This window comes from Berghia stephanieae, chromosome 3 (assembly GCF_034508935.2).
Source record: "Berghia stephanieae isolate SIO BIC M18660-M18661 chromosome 3, UCSD_Bste_1.3, whole genome shotgun sequence".
NCBI lineage: Eukaryota > Metazoa > Mollusca > Gastropoda > Nudibranchia > Aeolidiidae > Berghia > Berghia stephanieae.
In genome coordinates, this window is record NC_088362.1 from 22,708,047 (window position 1) to 22,730,041 (window position 21,995).

The 21,995-nt window shown below is 35.1% G+C and overlaps 1 protein-coding gene across 3 annotated transcripts in view; it reads left to right on the forward strand.

Moving 5' to 3' along the window:
* The first annotated feature begins 2,715 nt into the window (after positions 1-2,715).
* The window catches only part of LOC144967359 (circularly permutated Ras protein 1-like), a 28,506-nt gene continuing 9,226 nt past the window's right edge, over positions 2,716-21,995 (forward strand). The window contains exons 1-11 of one of the 3 annotated variants that reach the window (XM_078904475.1): positions 2,716-3,055; positions 4,016-4,197; positions 5,257-5,442; positions 6,575-6,757; positions 8,168-8,363; positions 11,280-12,060; positions 13,310-13,530; positions 14,610-14,691; positions 15,267-15,473; positions 19,386-19,572; positions 21,083-21,328. In XM_078904475.1, coding sequence (XP_078760601.1) covers positions 4,075-4,197; positions 5,257-5,442; positions 6,575-6,757; positions 8,168-8,363; positions 11,280-12,060; positions 13,310-13,530; positions 14,610-14,691; positions 15,267-15,473; positions 19,386-19,572; positions 21,083-21,328 — 2,412 coding nt within the window. In that variant the 5' untranslated portion in view covers positions 2,716-3,055; positions 4,016-4,074. Of the gene's footprint in view, positions 3,056-3,697; positions 3,789-4,015; positions 4,198-5,256; positions 5,443-6,574; positions 6,758-8,167; positions 8,523-11,279; positions 12,061-13,309; positions 13,531-14,609; positions 14,692-15,266; positions 15,474-19,385; positions 19,573-21,082; positions 21,329-21,995 lie in introns of those variants that run through there. The other 2 variants (XM_078904477.1, XM_078904476.1) reach the window with 2 other exon arrangements.

A 21,995-nucleotide genomic window follows, 5' to 3' on the forward strand; every position in this document is an offset into this window, starting at 1 on the left:
GAGAGAGAGAGAGAGAGAGAGATAGATAGATAGAGAGAGAGAGAGATAGAGAGAGAGAGAGAGAGAGACTGCTTTGTAGGTACTCGCACGATATTTTTGGGCTCCTATCCTTATTTATAAGGTTACGGGCTTGGGACACTTTTTGTTTAGGCAATATCGGCGTTAGCCGCAAGGAAGATGATGGGATCTACATTCGTTTTAGGACTTTATTGTCTTTAAAGGCTTGATGGCACTTAAAAAACATTGAGGTCATATTAGGGCTAGTAGAAATGAAGAAAATGCGACACCAGTTTTTAAAAATCCTAGTTTTACAAATATATTAGTACACAAGAAAAAAACAAGGCAAAGGGAAATGGTTTAAAAAGGGAACAGATGTAGATTCAAATAGTTGACCATCTGTGTACTTAGTTTGAGATCAGCCATGTCTCATCCAGACACAAGCACAGGATACAACTAAAACAGATAGACTCAAATGCTTACACATCATTATAAAACAAACAAAAAATACAACACTACAAAACAAAGAGGTGACTTACAAGGAAAAAAAAACATCATCTCCAAAAACTCCTACATATGACTAATTCCTTCTCAGTCTCAGCCAAGGTCTCCGGCCAGGGCCAGGACAAAACCAAGTAATTTTATTCCAAGATAAGAGCAAGTTGGAAAACGTATAAGGGGTTGGGATAGGAGAAACAGCGAGTGATCTCCCTGTCCATAATGGGGGCGAGGGGGGGGGAGGGGGGAGGGAGCTCAACTACCCCCTGGGGACAAGTTTGCCATAAGACCTACGTAGAGAGCATAGTCTGAAACAATTTGGTTGACATATCATACATTCAAATGGTTGCGAATGCAAATTATTATAAAACCTAACATAATGTATTACATATTATGTAGAGAACAATAAATGCACCGTTTCTTTCAAGATCCCAGGCTAAACCATGCGGCTATGTGGTCTAGTGTGCGGCTATGTGGTCTAGTGGTATGACACTCGCTTTCGGATCGGAAGGTCCTGGGTTCGAGCCTCGCTCGACGCATAGTTGAGTCCTTGGAAAAGACTCTTTACTCACATTTTCTCACCGTACTCAGGTGTAAAATGAGTACCTGGCCGTTAACAGCGTTGTCTTTGTCCGAAAAATTGTAATATCGCCTAACAGGCGTCATGTCTCGTCCTACATGTTAAATGTTGCTGTTGACCAGGGACCCCTTGTAAAGCGCTTTGAGCACGTTAAGTGGATGTTGCGCTATATAAAAGCTCAATTTAATTTAAACCAAATGGTCCCATTGAAGAACGGGACAGAAAGAGGTGACAGTAAATAACACGGAATCCAAATTATATAGTATAGACGGATAAAGAGATAGCTTAATCAGGATGTTGACCCACGAAGAGTCCACAAAGAGGGGGTGGTTTTAATGAAATAGAAAAAGGTAAACAAAATATAAAGGATGATTCTAAATATGCCTGCAATCTTGGGTCACAGGCGCCAAAAAGAACGCCTAAATATGTCCCAACAGCAGTCTACCCAATGTATGACCACCAAGTATCAACTCACATAGACACTGAGATGGGATTTCTCGACAAAAGGGAGATCAGTATTAGGAAGTGGCTATTCATGAATTCGAGAAGAGAATACAAAGACGCAACAAGTGACATAAAATGAAAGCAACAATGAGGGAAAAGATTAAACAAATAGGTTGGATGTAGTTTGATTCAATTCCAATATTTATTAAACGATCTTATTTCAAAAGGCAAGACAAAATGAACATATGTACCCCTATATATTATATATACAAACTGTAGGTCCTTGGGGTCTCAACTCAAAACTTTAAAACCACTGAAAATGTTCACAATCGACACCCGAAAACCAAAACACAAAAAAATACACATGAACTTATCAATCATAATTAATCAGCATTATTATATCACCACGAACAATATATAATCATTATAGCTATAGTTAGTTATCACTACCATTATCATCATCATGAGTATAAAATTTAAAAAGAGACATAGGTTAATTTTTTTTTTAAGACTCAATTTCCCTTTACCCCACAATATCATCAGACCAATCATTACATACTCATTTACAGAAGAAACTAGACAGATTTGCTATTATCTAACATAAGAGACAACATATTGGTAAATAGGATATATCTTAAAGAAGTAGACATTTTTTCCCTTTCTGTTGACGTAGCACATGCCTATATTTAATACGTGAGCTTAATAATAATAATAATTATATATCGTATTTTTAAAAGCCCCTTAGAGCATGTTTTCATGGAATTTGCGAGCAAAACAAATTATTGTTATTATTATTATATTATTATTATTATTATTATTATTATTATTATTATTATTATTATTATATTTTATTATTATTTTTATTATTATTATTATTATTATTATTATTATTATTATTATTATTATTATTATTATTATTATTATTATTATTATTTATTATTATTATTATTATTATTATTATTATTATTATTATTTTCATATTATATATATATATATATATATATATATATATATATATATATATTTATATATAATTGCAAATTTTCATAAAGACCATCTACTTGTAAATTAATTATTTACTCTGTAAATTTAGATGATAGAGTAATATAATAATTTATTGGTGGCTGGGCGGTTAAAGCTTAGATTGGTTAGTTTGTTGATGTTTTTGATGTTGTCGTCGTATGTAGTCTTCGATGTTTTTGTTGACGACAACCACGTAGACGACGACGACGACGATGCTGATGATGATGATGATAATGATGATGATGATGATTATGAAATGTAGTTATTTGAATATGTCGTTTACACTGAAGGCCTTTGTATCTACGCTTTGGATAACACAGGATGAAAACAGCCCGTTCCTAAATTTATGATAATATTGAGTCGTCAAATCAGCATAAATCAGCACAGATATTTATGGCGCCTTATACAAAGTGCACTAAATATAGAAACTTATTCATCTATTCCATAGGGTAATATAAAAGGAGTTGGCAAGCAAGCACAGCGGTGTTCGCAGCGATTTTCTTGATGAAGAAGGCAAGTATCAAACCTAAAAATACAAGTTTATTTGACAACTAAAAAATTAACAACTTAATAATATTACGATTATATTTGTTTATTCTTTGTTCTCTCTCTCTCTCTCTCTCTCTCTCTCTCTCTCTCTCTCTCTCTCTCTCTCTCTCTCTCTCTCTCTCTCTCTCTCTCTTCTCTCTCTCTCTCTCTCTCTCTCTCTCTCTCTCTCTCTCTGACACGGGGATTTTACAAAATGACAGCTTTAAAAAATGACAATTTAATAAGAATTGTGTTCCATGGTACAGGCTGCTATCTTTAATTTAACAGTCCGTAGTTTTTAGAGGGAATGTGACCCTTAAGAAATAAACTTGTGATACAAAGGTGGAACACTGATTTTGTAGAATAACCTATTTGTGCTAATGTCCATTTCCCCGTGTCTGGTACTGCTTATTTTTACCATTTATTAACTGATAGGCGCAATTTCGTGTATTTTTTTCAGAGAGAGAGAGAGAGAGAGAGAGAGAGAGAGAGAGAGAGAGAGAGAGAGAGATGTGTGTGTGTGTGTGTGTGTGGGGAGGGGGGGGGGCAGTTGTGTGTGTGTGTGTGTGTGTGTGTGTGTGTGTGTGTGTGTGTCCAAACTACTTCCGTATGACAAATTCGACAGTCACACCAGAGAACGTACATTTACATCCGTCTATTACTATAATTCCTCTGGCCATCCAGTGTCCAGTACAGACTACTACCTGTGTTATCTATGGTGCCCAGTACCTGATGTGATATGATATTTATAGAACACTAGTCATAATCAAAATCGCGATCTCGTCAGTGACTTTTTGAATGAAAACAGGTTAACAGAGTTAAGGAAGTTACAGCCTCTTTCATTCATACATCCAATTTTAGATCCCTCGTCATTAGTGGAGTGTGTCTAATGAACTAAATCATTGACTCAACCCTTAATTATTTCTTCAATTTATATCTATCCAGGTCGTTCTGCAGTCGATCTAAATAAATATATTGAATCAGTGTCCTTATCCTGAAATAAGATGGATTTTGGTTCCAAATTTGTTTACCTTGGAAACGAGCAAGAAGATGAAGAGGAAGTTAAGATATCCGAAGTAGACAACGTTGTGTTGTCTGACAGCGATGTTAGCGATGATGATGGAGAGGTAAATATTCGACGCGTACTTTGATGTATATATGCACGAAATAGATTATACGTAATTATACTTTCTACTCTTCTTTAACGAGAATCCCCATCTCGTTCATTCATCATACCTATCTCGATATACATTTTGTGTATCAGTATCAGTGGATAACTTAATGCCAGTACCAGGAAGGCTAAGACTAAATTAGTCCTTCAGAGCCACCAGGCCCATGGAGCCGGAGTTTATCCCGGTTTCCATAACGTGAAACGGACAATAGCTATTGATTGATACCCTTTGGATAGGACGCTAGTCTATCGCAAAGTACTTGCGCCAGATCTAACAGACCCAGCTACCCAATCACTGCTGGGTGGACAGGGGGGTCAGAAAAAATCTCGACGGCCCCCGGGGTCAATCTCGGTCCTTTTGCTTGTGAAGCGAATGCTCTACCAACTGAGCTATCGGGACCCTCAAGGCTAAGACTAAGATTAAAGATCCTGTTTATTATTGGGAGGCTTATTATTTCGCTGGACTTTTTTGTTTTTGTTTGTTTTTTGTTGTTGTTGTTGTTGTTGTTGTTGTTCTGTTGTTTTTGTTGTTTTTTTTTTATTTTTTTATTTTTTCGAAGAAACTGTTGGATTATTAAATCTTTATTTCATTGTTTGATTTTATTCACACAAAATGGTCCCGATCAACTCAGGGTCACTGGACCAAATAGATATCATAAATAATAGAACTTTCGCAAAGCCATCTCATTTCAGACAAGTAAATTAAACATTAATCTACCTCGTGGCATTATGTATACAATTGCTCTTTTGAAATGGTAATTAGACTTTAAGCTCTTTTTTTCTGACCCATCTTTCCACCCAGTAGTGATCATAATTAGGTAGCTACTCTGTTAGACTTGATCCTATCCAAAGCGTATAAAGGATTGATATTCTCTATTTAACTCTAGAAAATGGCTCTTCAGGATTAATTTTAAAGATATTATAATAATATTAGAATTAAATATGGCTGATTATTGTTCTTCAAAAGACTTTTTCATTAAAAAAAAAAAAAATGATTTTCTTCTAATTTTGACAGACTTGTCTATTGGACATTCTTGATACAGCAGGTCAAGAAGAATACTCTTCACTCAAAGATCTATATGTCCGAGAAGGAGATGGATTTGTCATCATCTACAGTATTGTTGATCAAGCCAGTTTCAAGGAAGCGGAGGCTATATTCCGTTGGCTCAAAAGGCTCAGAGATAATGAAACTTGTCATGCTGTAAATACATTAGTGAACTATAACAGGCTTTTTGAAGAATTTATACTCCTTTTATTCTTATAAATCATGTAAATGTAAACAAATAAATTTATATTTTCTTTTTGGTCAAATTTTTTTCAGCCGCAATATATATTTATGCAGCTATGTGGTCTTGTGGTATGACACTGGCTTTCGGATCGGAAGGTCCTGGGTTTGAGCCTTGCTCGGCGTATAGTTGAGTCCTTGGAAAAAGCTCTTTACTCACATTCTATCACCGTACTTGGGTGTAAAATTAGTACCTGTCCGTTAACAGCGTTGTCTCTGTCCGCAAAAAATTGTAATATCGCCTAACAGGGTCATGTCTTATTCTACATGTTAAATGTTACTGTTGCCAGGGAACCCTTTTAAAGTGCTTTGAGCATGTTTAGTGGATATTGCGCTACATAAAACCTCAATTTTTATTTTTATATATATAATATATATATATATATATATATATATATATATATATCCCTGCCATACTCATTCTGAGTGATTGATTTCGTGCACAAAATGGCTTCTTTTTACTTTGGTGTCGATGCAATAATCATCTTCAATAATTATAGGCCATCAGAGTGTGGTTCATTTACCAGAGGCACAACATCATTGAAATAATTTTGTGGTACAACGTGTACCTTGAAGCAGGCATAATTGATTTGAGGGTTCTTTTTGGAATTCCCCAAAATTATTTATTTATCAGCATTTTTTCCAATAAAGTGCCTATTCTGTACTAATATGCATGCCCTGGGGATGATAAAGCATTTTGTTAAAGCATTTTCTCTTCCACCATTGAGATCGGAGTCCAAACCCAGTTGTCAGCATCCCATTTTATTCCATGTGCAAGAAACTTACAAGTTATTGCTCTGTTTGCAGGCAGTGTGGTACTGTAGCTGATGCTTGGGTTATGTAGGTTTTGTTTCTCGAGATAGGCCCAAAAAAAAATTTCCCTAGAGGATGAATAAAGGAACAAAAGGAATTCCATTTATTTTATTTATCTTTTATTTATACTCAGAAGATGTTTTATTAAGCCAGTTCTCTGCTGCTATTGTCACATTTTCATACTCAACCAATCATTATATCTGTATTTATCTCATTGGTGCAATTTTACTTGCAGATTTTAGTTGCAAATAAACAAGACTTAAAAGATGATGCCGAAGTCAGTGACAAGGAGGGGAAAGATCTGGCAGAGAAACTAGGAATTCCATTCTTCGAGACATCTGCCAAAGACGGCAGTGGTGTAATTGATGCCATGAAGGGTTTGGTGCGAATCATACCTCGAACAGGAAGTGATTATAAGGTATTGGTAAAATTTGATTATTTATGGCAATCCACATTTTTATGGGATGTACCATCTTGCTGTAAAAGTTTAGTTATTTTTTAAGTACCCATGGTGCCGGATGCATCTGCAAAGCTTATTTATAAAATTTATCAGCGAAAGATATGAGGTTAATCAATATTATTTTGGATTACTTTTGTTTTTATTGAGATTTTTAGGAGGAGAGTTGTGACAGAAAATTTGAAATTGCTGGTATTTTACTTATTACACAAAAATTTATCTTCTGCATTACTTCTTTGATTTTAGTTAGAATATTTCACTAAAATGACTTCAAAACGTCTCAGACAAACATTTTTGACCTTTTCAATGATAGTGATAGTGACTCTTGAGTTTTATGAGGATTCTAATCATGACGACAATCAGAGACAAGAAGGTCAAATTCGCCAATACCATGGACGGGCACTGCGTTTACTCACCATTCAAGTAGGTACAGTGGAATCAGCTTAACTGAAAACAGTTATAGAAATTGAAAAGTGTATAGATCAGGGTTTACTGTAATTGTAAATGTAAATGTAAATAATGAATTGATATAATGCCTAAACATCCACGTTAATCGTGCTCTGTGGTGCTTTACACAATTTAAAAAAAAATTATAATTTAAAAAAAAAATAATAATAATAATATAAAATAAATTCACAACACTATATAATAAGCATGATTACAGAAACAAAATCTAAGCAAGATTTATTTCATAAAAAAATAAACCTTACGAAACAACTCAATCTTCAGACTGAAAGTAATGATGTCGAAAATAACTCCCATTCTTTTTGGAAAGCGTACAAAAGCTGAGGAGACCCAGTATTGGTGCTTTTTGTGGGAAATCCCACTTTTGTTGAGCCATGCTTTGAAATTTCCTGCACCAAAGTGAATTTTGCTCAAGAATGAAATTTTTGAAAGACCTCACATTTTTTGTGTTTCTGAATTTTTCTAATTTCATTTTGATTAATAATTGAGACCCAAATCGTTTTTTGTTTTTTTTTTGGGTTCTTATGAGTAAATTATATTCAATACAAGTAGTTCTACTAACACCTCTTAGAAATGATTTGTATAAGACGGCCACTTTTGTCGAGTCCCATGGGTGGTTTCCTTACACAAATTTGAATAAGATCTGAAAACGTGTGTATGAAACTGCCTGACAAAGCGGAAAGAAAAATACAAGAAAAATAAATATCTAAAAAAATCTGCCTGCCTCAACTGGGGAGTTGAAGAGGTGATTTTTTGGGGGACATTTTTTTTTTTTTTTTTGTATTCTTCTTTCTGCTTTTTCTGGCACTAGTTTATTCACCCCTTTTCTGTTCTTTATCTTACACCAGTGCCTGCTCCCTAATTTGTCACAAAAAATTTGAGTAACATTTTTTTTTTTTTTACCAGGTTGTCATGTTAGGAAGTGGAGCGGTTGGGAAGTCTAGCATCACTTTAAGATTTGTCAATAATGTGTTTGTTGATGACTATGACCCAACTATTGAAGACTCTTACCGCAAAATGATTTCTGTCAATGGATTATCAGCTGTTAGCAAGGATACAAGAAAGGCTGCTAAAAAAGCCAAGAAATCAAAAAAACAAAAAGGTATACGAGATTCCTCATATTCTCCACCTATGCCAAGATCTGCTCGACAAAGAACTAATAATAGTCGTCCAAAATCAGCAGCCAAGAGTAAAGGAGGAGTGTTCCAAAATCTTTTTGGAAGCATTAAAGGTGTCGTTGGACGGCCACAATCAGCACAAGGTAGCCAGCTATTATTCTGGCTCATTGGTCTGTTGGTTGCGAATTTTAGAAAAAAACGCCGCTGAAATCAAGTAAAGAGAAATCTTTGCTGGATATATCTCCTTCTTTGCAAACAACCTTATTATTTTGAAATGAAATGATGATTAATGTCACCTCGTTATCCATAAGTTGTAAAAACTAAGAACATATTCCTCAATGTACTTTTAAAGCAAAGTTCTGTAGAATACCAAATAATTGAAAAAAAAATGCATCCCTAAGAAATATGAAGCCGTAAGTGTTTTAACAATGAATATTGTGTGCTCACCGTAATGCCTCTTGAAAGTAAGAATGAATCACAATTATATTGTCATTTCAATTAAATGTATGGTGTACTTGAAAAAGAACCAGCTAAAGGGTACTTTTAACCGACCAAGACATTTGAGAGGTTTTGTTCCACCTCCAATTCTTGTTCTTTTTTTCCCTCCTCTTATTTCCTTTTCCTCTTCTTCCTCATTGTCATCATAATCTCCTCCTCCACTTCCCTCTGTTCCTCCTCTTTTTTTACTTTTTCTTCCTCCTTTTCGTCTTCTTCTTCTTCGTCATCTTCTTCTTCTTCTTCTTCTTCTTCTTCTTCTTCTTCTTCTTCTTCTTCTTCTTCTTCTTCTTCTTCTTCTCTCTCTTCTTCTTCTTCTCTTCTTCTTCTTTTCTTCTTCTTCTTCTTCTTCTCTTCTTCTTCTTCTTCTTCTTCTTCTTCTTCTCTTCTTCTTCTTTTTCTTCTTTCTTCTTCTTCTTCTTCTTCTTCTTCTCTTCTTCTTCTTTCTTCTTCTCTTCTTCTTCTTCTTCTTCTTCTTCTCTTCTCTTCTTCTTCTTCTTCTTCTCTTCTTCTTCTTCTTCTTCTTCTTCTTCTTCTTCTTCTTCTTCTTCTTCTTCTTCTTCTTCTTCTTCTTCTTCTTCTTCTTCTTCTTCTTCTTCTTCTTCTCTTCTTCTTCTTCTTCTTCTTCTTCTTCTTCTTCTTCTTCTTCTTCTTCTTCTTCTTCTTCTTCTTCTTCTTCTTCTTCTTCTTCTTCTCTTCTTCTTCTTCTTCTTCTTCTTCTTCTTCTTCTTCTTCTTCTTCTTCTTTCTTCTTTCTTCTTCTTCTCTTCTTCTTCTTCTTCTTCTTCTTCTTCTTCTTCTTCTTCTTTCTTCTTCTTCTTCTTCTTTCTTCTTCTTCTTCTTCTTTCTTCTCTTCTTCTTCTTCTTCTTCTTCTTCTCTCTTCTTCTTCTTCTTCTTCTTCTTCTTCTTCTTCTTCTTCTTCTTCTTCCTTCTTCTTCTTCCTTCTTCTTCTTCTTCTTCTCTTCTTCTTTCTTCTTCTTCTTCTTCTTCTTCTTCTTCTTCTTCTTCTTCTTCTTCTTCTTCTTCTTTCTTCTTCTTCTCTCTTCTTCTTCTTCTTCTTCTTCTTCTTCTTCTTCTTCTTCTTCTTCTTCTTCTTTCTTCTTCTTCTTCTTCTCTTCTTTCTTTCTTCTTCTTCTTCTTCTTTCTTCTTCTTCTTCTTCTTCTTCTTCTTCTTCTTCTTCTTTCTTCTTTCTTCTTTCTTTCTTCTTCTTCTTCTTCTTCTTCTTCTTCTTCTTCTTCTTCTTCTTCTTCTCTCTTCTTCTTCTCTTCTTTCTTCTCTTCTTCTTCTCTTCTTCTCTTCTTCTTCTCTTCTTCTTCCTTCTTCTTCTTCTTCTTCTTCTTTTTCTTCTCTTTCTTCTTTCTTCTCTTTTTCTTTCTTCTTTTTCTTTTCTTTTCTTTCTTTTCTTTTCTTCTTCTTTCTCTTCTTCTTCTTTCTCTTCTTCTTCTTCTTCCTCCTCCCCCTCCTCGTCCTCCTCCTCCTTCTTCTTCTCCTCCTACTCTCTCCTCTTTTTTTTTCAGGGTTTCAAACCATCAGCTCATTTTATAAAAATGTTTTAAAATATCGACTAGAAAAAGGAGAATGAAAAAGTAATTGCCAAAAGTACGGACAAGGAAATAAATAAATTACCAATACAGTGTACCTCAGCTATTATGAGGTGGATGGAAATGATGATGCATTGGAGATCTCTGATGCTATTACTAATATTAATTTTTAAAAATAAAAATAAGTGTAAAAAATTTAAAAGAACAAAAATATGTTTTTTTCTTGAGGGCTCTGTGTACCACTTGCTAACATTTTTAACATTATGCTATATCTTTTTGATCATAAGTTTGTCATCACTACTGATGTATAGCATTGAGAAGTGCAATGTTTTCATCAAGTTTGCTTTATTCCAAACAAACATGTCCATTGTGATCCGAATTGCTGCTGTGCATTTGGATCAAGTGCTCACAACATTTGCCAGCCGGATATAATGTACCAACACAAAACTTTCTTTAACCTTGAATGTTTATAGTCTGATCGATATAATTTAGTGAGAACATATCATTAAAATGTATGTCTAAAAATAATAACAAAGAGCTAAGTGACCTCAATTTCGTTCCTTCTATACAGTTAAGAGAGGCTTGGTACGATTAGCTGTAATTTTTCAAATTAAATTTTGTATAGCATTTTAGAATTCATCTCAGTGGAAAATGATTGTATGCAGGGCTAAAGCAGAAATTCATACTTTTCCCAACATGTTGTAATTGAATATAGTTGTAAAGATGGATTGCTATTTTTGGACAACTCCAACCAACAGACCAACTGATGCCTTTTTCTTTTTTTTTTTTTTTTTTTTTTTTTTTTGCTTTCCTCCCCTCCCCCCCCCCCCCCCCCCCTTTTTTTTTTTCTCATTTGTTTTCAGTTCATCGACCTCCTGGAGTGTTTGGAGGAGGATTCTTCTCTCAAACGAATACCAATTCTAACATTATACAATCACCCTCTTTGTTTTCTAACACAAATGCAAATTTCATTCCACAACAGCAAGCAATATCATTCCCATCACAACCGCAACAATCAATGCCGTTACTTTTTGGGTCATCTTCACTGCAACAACAAAATCAACAACAACCACCTACTTTTTCATTTGGGTCAACCCCACAACAACAGCAACAACAACCTACATTTTCATTTGGGTCAACCCAACCACAACAACAGCAACAACAACAACAACAACCTACTTTTTCATTTGGGTCAACCCAACCACAACAACCACCATCACCACCTCCACCTCAACTCCAACAACAACAAAACTCAAATTTTCTCTTTGGGAACTCAGCACCACCTCCACCTCATTTTCAACAACAAAACTCAAATTTTCTCTTTGGGAACTCAGCACCACCTCCACCTCATTTTCAACAACAACAAAACTCAAATTTTCTCTTTGGGAACTTAGTTCCACCACCACCACCTCCACCAATGCAGGTACCAGTGCAATCTAGTGATGGGCCACCTCCTCCAGCTCCCCTTCCAATTGTAAAAAAAGAGAGGAAAACCGATGCAAATGTCGTCCTTATCGCTCTTCGACAACTTGGCGAAGAGCCAAAATTGGTGACAGGAGATCCCATTCAGTGCAAGAATTGTGAAGCTGTCCTCACAGAAACTGCCGTTTTGGAGACTGATGGGGACAAAAAGATTTGGAACTGGTAAGGAAAATTTTATCAATTGTCTCTGACATCTCATCCCGTTATTTGTTGAAAGCAAGATTTTACCTTTTAACTAAAGACTTAACACATTGCAACTCTGCTCATAAACTATGATAAACCAACTAAGAACTGGTGAATCTGTCGTATTAACAAAATTGTTTCGTCTACATCATTTATTTTTCACCAGCATAAAATTCATTCTTTGTAAAACTGTTCCTAGATTATTTCTACAAGTGAATAGGTTTCAAATGTATAACATCCACCAATCAGTTTGTTTACCTGAGTAGTGAAAAAAAAAAAGAAGAAAAAATTCACTGCTGAGGACATAAAAATGACGTAGAACATCATGTTTGACATGGGGGGGGGGGGGGGATGGTATTAAAGATCAACATAGATGGGTTTTATTTCCATTGGTAAGTGTTAAATTCTTAAATATTTGTGGGTAAATAAAGACTTATTACACATATGCACTTAATTACTGTAGTTATTAGGTATATTGTCGTGAAAATTTAGATAGATTGAAAAAATCTTCTGAACCATAAATGATCAAAATCAGTCCTGTAATAAAGTCTGTAGGCGTGCGCACATGAATCTGGTAACCCTACTCCTCTGCAGGTTCATGAAACTGGAAAATGAAAGTCTGTTGACTAACTTATTCTGATGATTGGACAGATAAAATAAAATAAGTTCAACCATGATCTAATTCATATGTTTTCTGTTGCCATAAGTATTCTTTGGATTAGTCAGATTTTTAAAAAATGAGTTCACCCATATTGATTTATTTCATAAATATCAAAATACGTGATAAAATGTTTTCTAAACTGAAATTATACCGCTTAAGCAAACTAAACGAATACATTACACATCTACTTTTGCAGGTATAGCCAATCTGCCATTCATCAAAACTGGTAAATGATCAATCATCATTTCCTAGCAGATTTTAAAAATAATCATTTGAGTCAATTGATGGTAAAATTACCCTTAATTTAGAAGAGGATCACAAGTTACTTGTATATCAATTTATGAAAAATAGTTTCAGTAATTCTGTGTTCTTGCCAAACATTTAACATTGGCCATAGGGAACAATTTAAAACTTTAAATTTAAAAAAAAAATAGATTATACCAGCTAAGAAATAGAATATGTCCTCCTCCCACACAGACACCTCACTGCTGCATAACTTGTAAACCGTAAATTATCAAGTCCTTTGTATGTTTAAAAGTTGTATCTCTCCCCTGCCCCTTTCTATAGTGAGTTTTGTCGCCACGCTAATCGTGATTTGGAGATTTCTGATGATGAGATACCCAAAGGTGAGTGCTTGGACTATATGCTCTCTCCAGCCACAAAGCCAGATGTGGATGAAGCTGCAGCATCAGATGACTGTAAGAAGATAACAACTCCAGGTGTCATTGTGTATTGTATGGATATCAGCTCATCCATGGCTGCTACATGTGACATTCCAGAATCTCAATGTGAGTACTTGTATTGAAGTATTATTGTTTTTACCATTCAGTTTTTTATATATACTCTCGGCTAAAACGTCGTGGAGCATTGCTTTATAGCATTGCTATATAAACAAAACATGATGAATGAAGTACTAAAGAAGAATGAGAGATGTGAAAATGGCATTGTTAAGGTGAATGGCTTTGGTTTTTTGTTTGTTTGTTTTGAACAACGCCATCTCATGTTTGTTTTGAACAACGCCATCTCACAGCTCTCATTCGTCTCTTGTGTCTCATTCATCGTGTTTTGTTGATAAAGGGGAAACCCCGAATGTCCACATCTACAGAGACCCCATCCTTCTGCTTTCCTCGCGAAAACTTGTCTCAAGTGATGAATATTTTCTAGTAACTGGAATAACCAGTAATTAAATATAAACTAAAATTATGTTTTTATGAAATTAAAAGCATCAGTTTTGGCCGATTTATTTGAAACTCTACGGCGCACACACTATTTCTTCCTTTTCAGCTATTATTTCTCCTTTTTCGAAGTTATAGAATAGGGTGTCTGTATCTATCTTTGTTCATTAAATTTGTGACTTCTCCATGGCATTGTCTCCAAATGCTGTCCAAAGAATTTCAATGGAGTATGTAAAAGACATTGATCTTTATCAAGCCAAATGGTCAGTGCAGGAGACCAGATTCTTACAAATTCTAATACAGAATCAGCTTACAAAAGACTTTCAAATGCATAATGGGCAAAGGGTTGCCTTCAAATAAACTTCACCAAATCTGAAATTTTAAGTGGAAAGCAAATGAAATTTTTAAAATATGAGCACTTAATTACAGCATTCAAATTTAAGCATTCATTGATGGTGCACCTGTGACTGGATTATTTCAGATACTTATTGAATGCACCTCGTATTAAGACGAGTAATAAGGTTATGATGCTTAAGAGAGACTTTTCTTTTAAGCTAGAAATATAATTTAATTTTTTAGATGTTTTCACACTTTACTTTATACGTACTTGCACTGCTTTTGTAAACAGACATAAATAACAAAACGTAGTCAATCACAAATTTTGATTTACTTTTTTTCCATTTTTATAATAGCTTCATGGAGACAAGAAAGATTGGGGGTACATGATTCAAATCGTGTTACTAGGCTAGAGTGCATTCAGACTGCTGTAGAAAGGTAATTAAGACGTAGTTCCTGCTGTCCTGTTGTTATTATTTAAACTCATAGGGATCTAATTAAGACATTTTAGATGTTATTTTTTAGATTTCATAAACCACACGTATTCTCTTCAATGAAAACATAATCCTAATTTTTATTCAAATTTTATAGTTTAGATGTTGAGTTCAATGTTTTTGACATGAGGTTCACTTCAAGATGATGCAGTTCAGACTCTTAAATTCCACATCGGATACTTGCAGTTTTTAGCTTTACGTCCTCTATCAAAAAAGTTTATATGGAAACTCTGTTCTTAAATCACACTTTCTGTTTAATCAACACAATTTTCCTCATTCCTGAAGATATGCTATTAAATAAACTTGACACTTGAAATTGAACTTTCTGATCAAAAGATTTGAGGTTTTTATTTTCAGGTTTAAAAAAAACTTGATTCATTTTCTTCAATAAATCTACAATAAATTAACTTGTCAATCTAAATGTGTCATATATAATATGTGTCACATTGAACATTTTTTCAAATGAATTGAGAAGACAAGAGATGATCCTACGGGAAATTCCGAATGTATTTCTTGCAGGTTGGCAGAGCAGCTCAAAAGTGAACAACCAGAGAAACAGATTCTATTGGTTGTCTTCAGCTCTCAAGTGTATGTGAAGGCAGGAGGCTCTATGGAAAACTTACCATCTTTCACAAATGTGGACAATGACACATTCGAACAACTGCTGGCGAAAGGTGTCAGATTATGTGACAGCTACGCATTGAAACCCTTGTTAGAATCATATGAGTGAGTAAATGTAGATTAATAGCTTATGTTACTGTCTGTTAAATTTTGAAGTTTTGATTCTGTGATGATGACTATTACCACTACTATAATGTTGATCACCATCATGACGGCTTGAACACAATTCAGAGTAATGACAAAACTTATAGAAGCTTTGGAGCGTAAAAGGGTTTTGAGCTAAAATGAATTTATCAGGTTCCAAAGAGAACAAATTACTTATTCCAATTTTGAGCCTGATATTTTATGTTTTATTTTGTTCTTTCTTGAAGCTGTTTTATTCATTATATATTGTAAACAAGCCTAACAGGCAAGACGTGTCGTTGTGTGCTCTGGTGTATTTTAATTGTTTGTGATTTCTACATATTGATACCTGGACATTTTTACTTCGTTGTACTCGTTAAAACATACTGTTTCTTATTGTATAGTTTTTATCAATTCTTAAGAAAGGACTACTGTATAATTCTGTATTTTATCATGGAAACTGTAAGTTTTAAAGATTTTTACACAGTCACTTAATGGCCGCCGCACTCTTACGAACATTGTTCACCTTATTTTTAGCCGTGATTTACCACCATCATTATTTTAATAATTGTGAACACTTTTATTCAACATCTGATTTGTACAACAGGCCTCGAGGCGGTAAACGTAAACAACGTCACATTCCAGCTGTGATTTTTAACTCAAGTGATCCGATTTTTTACAATAATATTAATAAGAACAGGCCTCGGGGAGGCAAACGGAAACAACATAACATCTCAATGGTAACAACTCGTCGTCCACCCTGCCCCCACACAAACCCCCGTCCGCCACCAACACTTGTAACTGTACCGACCACAAACAGTTTCACAAACGACAACAATAACATTGTTATTGGTCTTCTGAATACACAGTCCTGCCGTAACAAAACCGAAGAATTAAACGATTTATTAACGGAGAAGAACTTCGATATACTATTTATAGTAGAGACATGACTCTCACAGTCTGGAGACGACCCAGTTGGAAAAGCTATGACACCCCCTGGGTACCAATTTAGATCGTATCCAAGAAAAGATTAGTGAGGGGGTGGCATTGGCGTATTTTATAAAACAAAATTATGTAAACATGTGGAAATCATCGAAATGCGCTGCAAAACAATTGAGGCCATTGATCTTAGATTATCCCTCCAGAATACAAGATACAACTTCAACTGCATCTACCGACCGCCAGCAAACAAGAAAAACAAAATAAAATTACCTGATGTTAGGAAGGAAATCAACGAGATGCTAACTTTGCAACACACGCGTCCTGGCCATTCAACTATACTCGGCGACTTTAATATTCACTTCGACAACGTCACAGACACCGCTAAATTGCACGAGTCATTATCGGAGAACAACATGTGCCAGATCGTAACAACGCCAACCCACTCTGCTGGTCATATTTTAGATTGGGTAATTGTAGAAAATTCAGAGTTCCAAAAAACCAACGCCACCGTCGATTATCTCCCCTTTTTGGACCACTCCCTCATTTCTTTCAATCTTGACGTTTCAAAACCATGCCAAGAAACCATCACCACATCAACCAGAAACATTAAAGGCATTAATTTGGACAATTTCAGAGGCGATTTAGAAACAAAACTTACTAAAAATTCAATGATTTCTCCAGACCAGTGGAATAGTTGTCTCATCGAAACGCTTGACAAACATGCGCCATTCCAAACAAGGACCGTCACCAACCGCAAGTATGCTCCGTGGTATACGTCGGACGTTAAAGAAGCTAAAACGAAGTGTCGGAGAGCAGAAAGACTGCTGAAAACATCAGGCCTTACGATTCATCGTGAAATATTCAAGAACGCATTTCGTGCCTGGAAGACAACAATAAAAAAGGCAAAGACCACGTATTTTCTTTCAAAATTCGAAACTTCTAAATCTTGTAAACAATTATTTAACATCTGCAATGATCTAATTGGACGTGAAAGATGCACTTCATTACCATCTACAACCAATCAAAGAGACTTGCCAAACACATTTGTCAATTTTTTAAAAGACAAAATCCATAACATTCGTTCAGAACTAGATCGGCATGAACCATTTATAGATACAAATACATTCTGTGGTACCCCTTTAGACAAGTTCCAACCAGTTTCACCTAGTTTCATAAACGAGTTGATAAAAAAAGCCCCATTAAATCCTGCGACCTTGATCCCCTACCAGCACAGCTTTTGGCCAGCTCCATCGATACATTATTACCATCCATTACATCAATCATAAATACATCCATACTGACTGGCGAAGTTCCATCGTGCTTTAAAAGTGCCCTCGTCAAACCACTTCTGAAGAAACCATCACTGGACCACAATATATTAAACAATTATCGTCCTGTATCAAATTTACCTTTTTTGTCAAAACTTTTGGAGAAGGTAGTTCTTACACAATTAACATCTTATCTTAAGAACAACAGTTTGGAACAACCCTTTCAGTCAGCCTAAAACATCAACACAGTACTGAAACGGCGCTTCTTAAAATCTTTAATGACTTGTTATGTAATGCTGATGCTAACAATATCAATGTATTATGCCTTTTAGATCTTTCAGCTGCCTTTGACACCATTGACCATGACATTTTTTAAGAAGACTAGAAAATACGTTCGGCATAAAAGGAATTGCCCTTAAATGGTTTACATCATATTTACAGGATCGATGGCAGACTGTCGTGGTGAATGGTGTTCAGTCAGAACAAGTTTTACTAAATTTTGGAGTGCCACAAGGCTCTGTTCTTGGCCCTGTCCTTTTTACTGTATATATGCAGCCCCTTTCTAGTGTGCTATCCAGATTCAATCTGAGTTATCATTTTTATGCAGATGATACGCAAATATATGATTCAGCACCCCTTAGTAATTTACAGTTCTTAATATTACGAATTACGAGCTGTTTTAATGAGATTAAATCTTGGATGTACCACAATAAGTTAAAATTAAATGATAGTAAAACTGAGATTTTAATGTGTGGAAGGCCGAGTATCCTTAAACAGGCAAATAAATCACCTATTACTCTCGGAAATAGCACAATAGAATTTTCAAATAAAGCAAAAAACCTTGGCGTCATCATTGATAAAGATCTTTCCATGACAAGCCACGTGAATAACACCATACAATATATGTACATAAAAATGAAAAAAAGAAGCAAAATTCGTAATTTAATACCGAAGCATATAACAGAACTTTTAATTAATTCCCTGGTTTTATCTAAATTGGACTATTGTAACTCCCTTTGGGCGAATTTAGCTAAAGACAAAATTAGCAAACTTCAGGTTGCTCAAAATAACGCAGCCAGGCTCATTGTACGCAATAACAAAAAATACCCGTCAGCAACTCTTCTTCTCCGTGAGTTACATTGGCTTCCTGTTGAAAAAAGAGTTGCCTATAAGATTTGTACTGTTGTCTACAAATCCCTGAGCACGAACAGTCCCTCCTATATTAAAGACCTTCTAAACATATATGTCCCCAATAGAAACTTGAGGTCAAGCAATGACCAATCAATCCTTGTAAAACCTAAGCCATAGCGTAAAATAGGTGAACAGTCTTTTCAATTTTCGGCCCCCCATTTTTGGAACTCTCTCCCGTCACACGTGAGATGCTCGGATTCGTTGACAACGTTCAAATCTCGCTTAAAGTTTTATCTTTTTACGTCATAATGTTGCAATATTATTTTCATATTTTGTTGTTGTTAAATTGAATTCGTATCACGTTTCCTTCACACTTGTCTCACTGTAATATGTTTTGTTTTATATCACTGTAAAGTGCTTAGAGCCTGTGACAACGGGGTAAAGCTCTATATAAATGCCATTTATTATTATTATTATTATCTGTGTTCAATACTTTTTACAATATGAACATAATATATATCTAATTCTATTTCAATATTCTTCTTTTCGCCAGTGAAGTAACTAAAGCAGTCAAAGCTCTTAGGACAACTGGATGCACAGCCCTGGGTCCAGCCCTATCCATCTGCATGGGATTTGCCAGTTCCATTCCCAGTTCAGAGATTGTCCTTTGCACTGATGGGGAACCCAATGTCGGAGTGGGTAAAGTTCGAGAATATGACGGTGCAGAGTTTTATCAACAGGTAAACCCTAGACTACTCATAGAAAGGAAATTAACCTTTTTGAAGTATAAAAATTATAAACCAATGATATAATTATTTAAACTTTAAAAAAAAACTGAAATGAAAATGGTTAAAATACTTTTTCTTATCTTTTATACAACTTTTATTAAATGTCATTCTGTTGATGTTTTCATTAACGTATCAATTCATTAATATATTGATGGTAAATTTTCTAATTCAAAACTTAAATGACACTCTTAATTTCCCTTCATAAAAATATTTTTACAGATACGTCTGTTTTTTTGTTTTGTTGTTGTTGATTTTGTTTAATTGCAAATTAGTAGTTATTTGTGAAAGATAAGCTTATTGTAATCTGAAAATTTGAATAAGTGCTCAAAGATGTTTCATTATTTTATAAATGTAGTAAATCTTGCCACTAAATCACATCAGTATTTATTCAACCCATCATATTGGTATACACTCAGGCATGGTTTCCTCGGAACTCACGGTTTCCCCAAACTCATTCGAATGTCCAAAATTTTTTCCTTATTATTCTTTGTTATCATTATTTCCTTCCTCGAACTAATTTTGCCCAGCCAGTGTAGAAAAAAAAAAGATTAACTAATGTTTTTTTCTTTTTAATGCAACTGGAGATTTTGGCCACTGATGATTTCCTGTGAAAATGACAGTTACGTGCAGTCACACATAGCCACTTAAAGACTCTATCGCTGTTTCGCATAACCGACACCTCTCTGCTTATTCTTATCAATTCGCCATTCATTCTAATTCCAATGCCAGGTGCCATGATTTGCTCATGGTTGGCTACGACGATAAATGAATGTGATACAGCACCCCCTCTCCCACTCACACCAACCCCTTATAACATGTCATGTATATAGCTATTTCCCTCAGCATATCAAGAAAGTAAAGTTAATAAATCATTAAGTTCACTTTATTCATCCTCAATCGGAGATTTGTCACAGGGTCTATTCCAATCCGGTGTCAGCCAGAGCTCATCACCGCAAATTGAGCAAGATGGAGATGGCTTGCTTTGAGCCACATCATGCTGTGAATATTCGATCTCTGTATCTTTTGGGTACGAAGCAAATACCACACCGCTGTGTTACACTGCCCCCCCCCCCCCTTTCCTCTCCATCAAGTCATCTTTAGAAAGGCATGGTTTCCTCAAACCTTTTTGCATGTCCTTAGGAGTTTGAGGAAACCGTGTTGGAGTGAAGATACATCTTATTTCAAATATTTCTGTAAGGTCTAAACAATGGTTCAAGACAGTCTTTAAAAAAATTAATTTGGTTTAAGTATGAGGATGTAACAAAAGATGGCTATGTGATAGAAGGACAAAATGATAACAGATTTAAAAAAAAAAGATTTTAGAAAGCAAGAAAAGGTTTTTGAATATTTGTTATGTATATAGTTTCAAACTATTCTTCCAATCTTACACTTAGTCCACCACTGGTCGTTTCTGACTGGTATATTCCATAAAGATTGCTCATATCATTTCTTCTTATGCAAGGTTGGGACATATGCCCGCTCCAAGAATGTCACCATCAACATTTTGGCTGTTGAAGGAGCTTCGGTTGGTTTACAGTCTGTCAGTGCTGCTGCTGAATACTCTGGAGGAACCACTAACAAACTGAATCCTGCAGAGATTGTGCGCCAGTTGCGGTCCATTGCCCAGAATGAAGTAGTGGCAACATCTGTTACTGTTCGTTTCTTCCTTCATCCTGATTTTGTCTTTGATGAACCTGACTATGGAGATGTGAGTATAACATTCATTTCCTGGATGAGGTCTTTGACCTTCCATGGTGGGCTGGAGGTCATTTGCTGTATCTTCTATCCCTCTAAATCTGGTTTCTGAATTGCTTTCTGTCTTTGTCTTGGAATGGGATTACTTTGTTTTGTCCTGGCGCTTGTCAGAGTCCTTCGCTGAGAGGAAAACAGTCAAATATGTAGTATTAGTTTTGGGAGATGATATTTTTTCCTTGTAAATCATCTCTCTGATATGTACTGTAATGTGTTTTTGTTTTGAATATCATGTTTCTTAAGCATTTGAGCATTCCCAAATTGTGGGATCCTATCTTGTGTCTGGATAGGATTTTTAGTTGATCTCAAACAAAGCACGTTGATAATTTGCTCTTGGAATCTTCCTCTGTTTCCTTTCTGAAACAGTCCCCTTTGACAATACCTTTTCTCGGGTGCTTAAACTGTAAACCTAGATAATGACATAAAAGTGTCACAAACGCCATTAAACCCTTAAAAACAACAAAACTAACATTCATTTCCTATTATAAAATGATATATTGTCACAGTTTTTAGTCTGCTCATAAATGCTAAAATTTCCTCAGTTTTTAGTCTGCTCATAAATGCTAAAATTTCCTCAGCAGATTATTATAAAATGTTAATTCTTAATCCGTTCGTGATTAGTT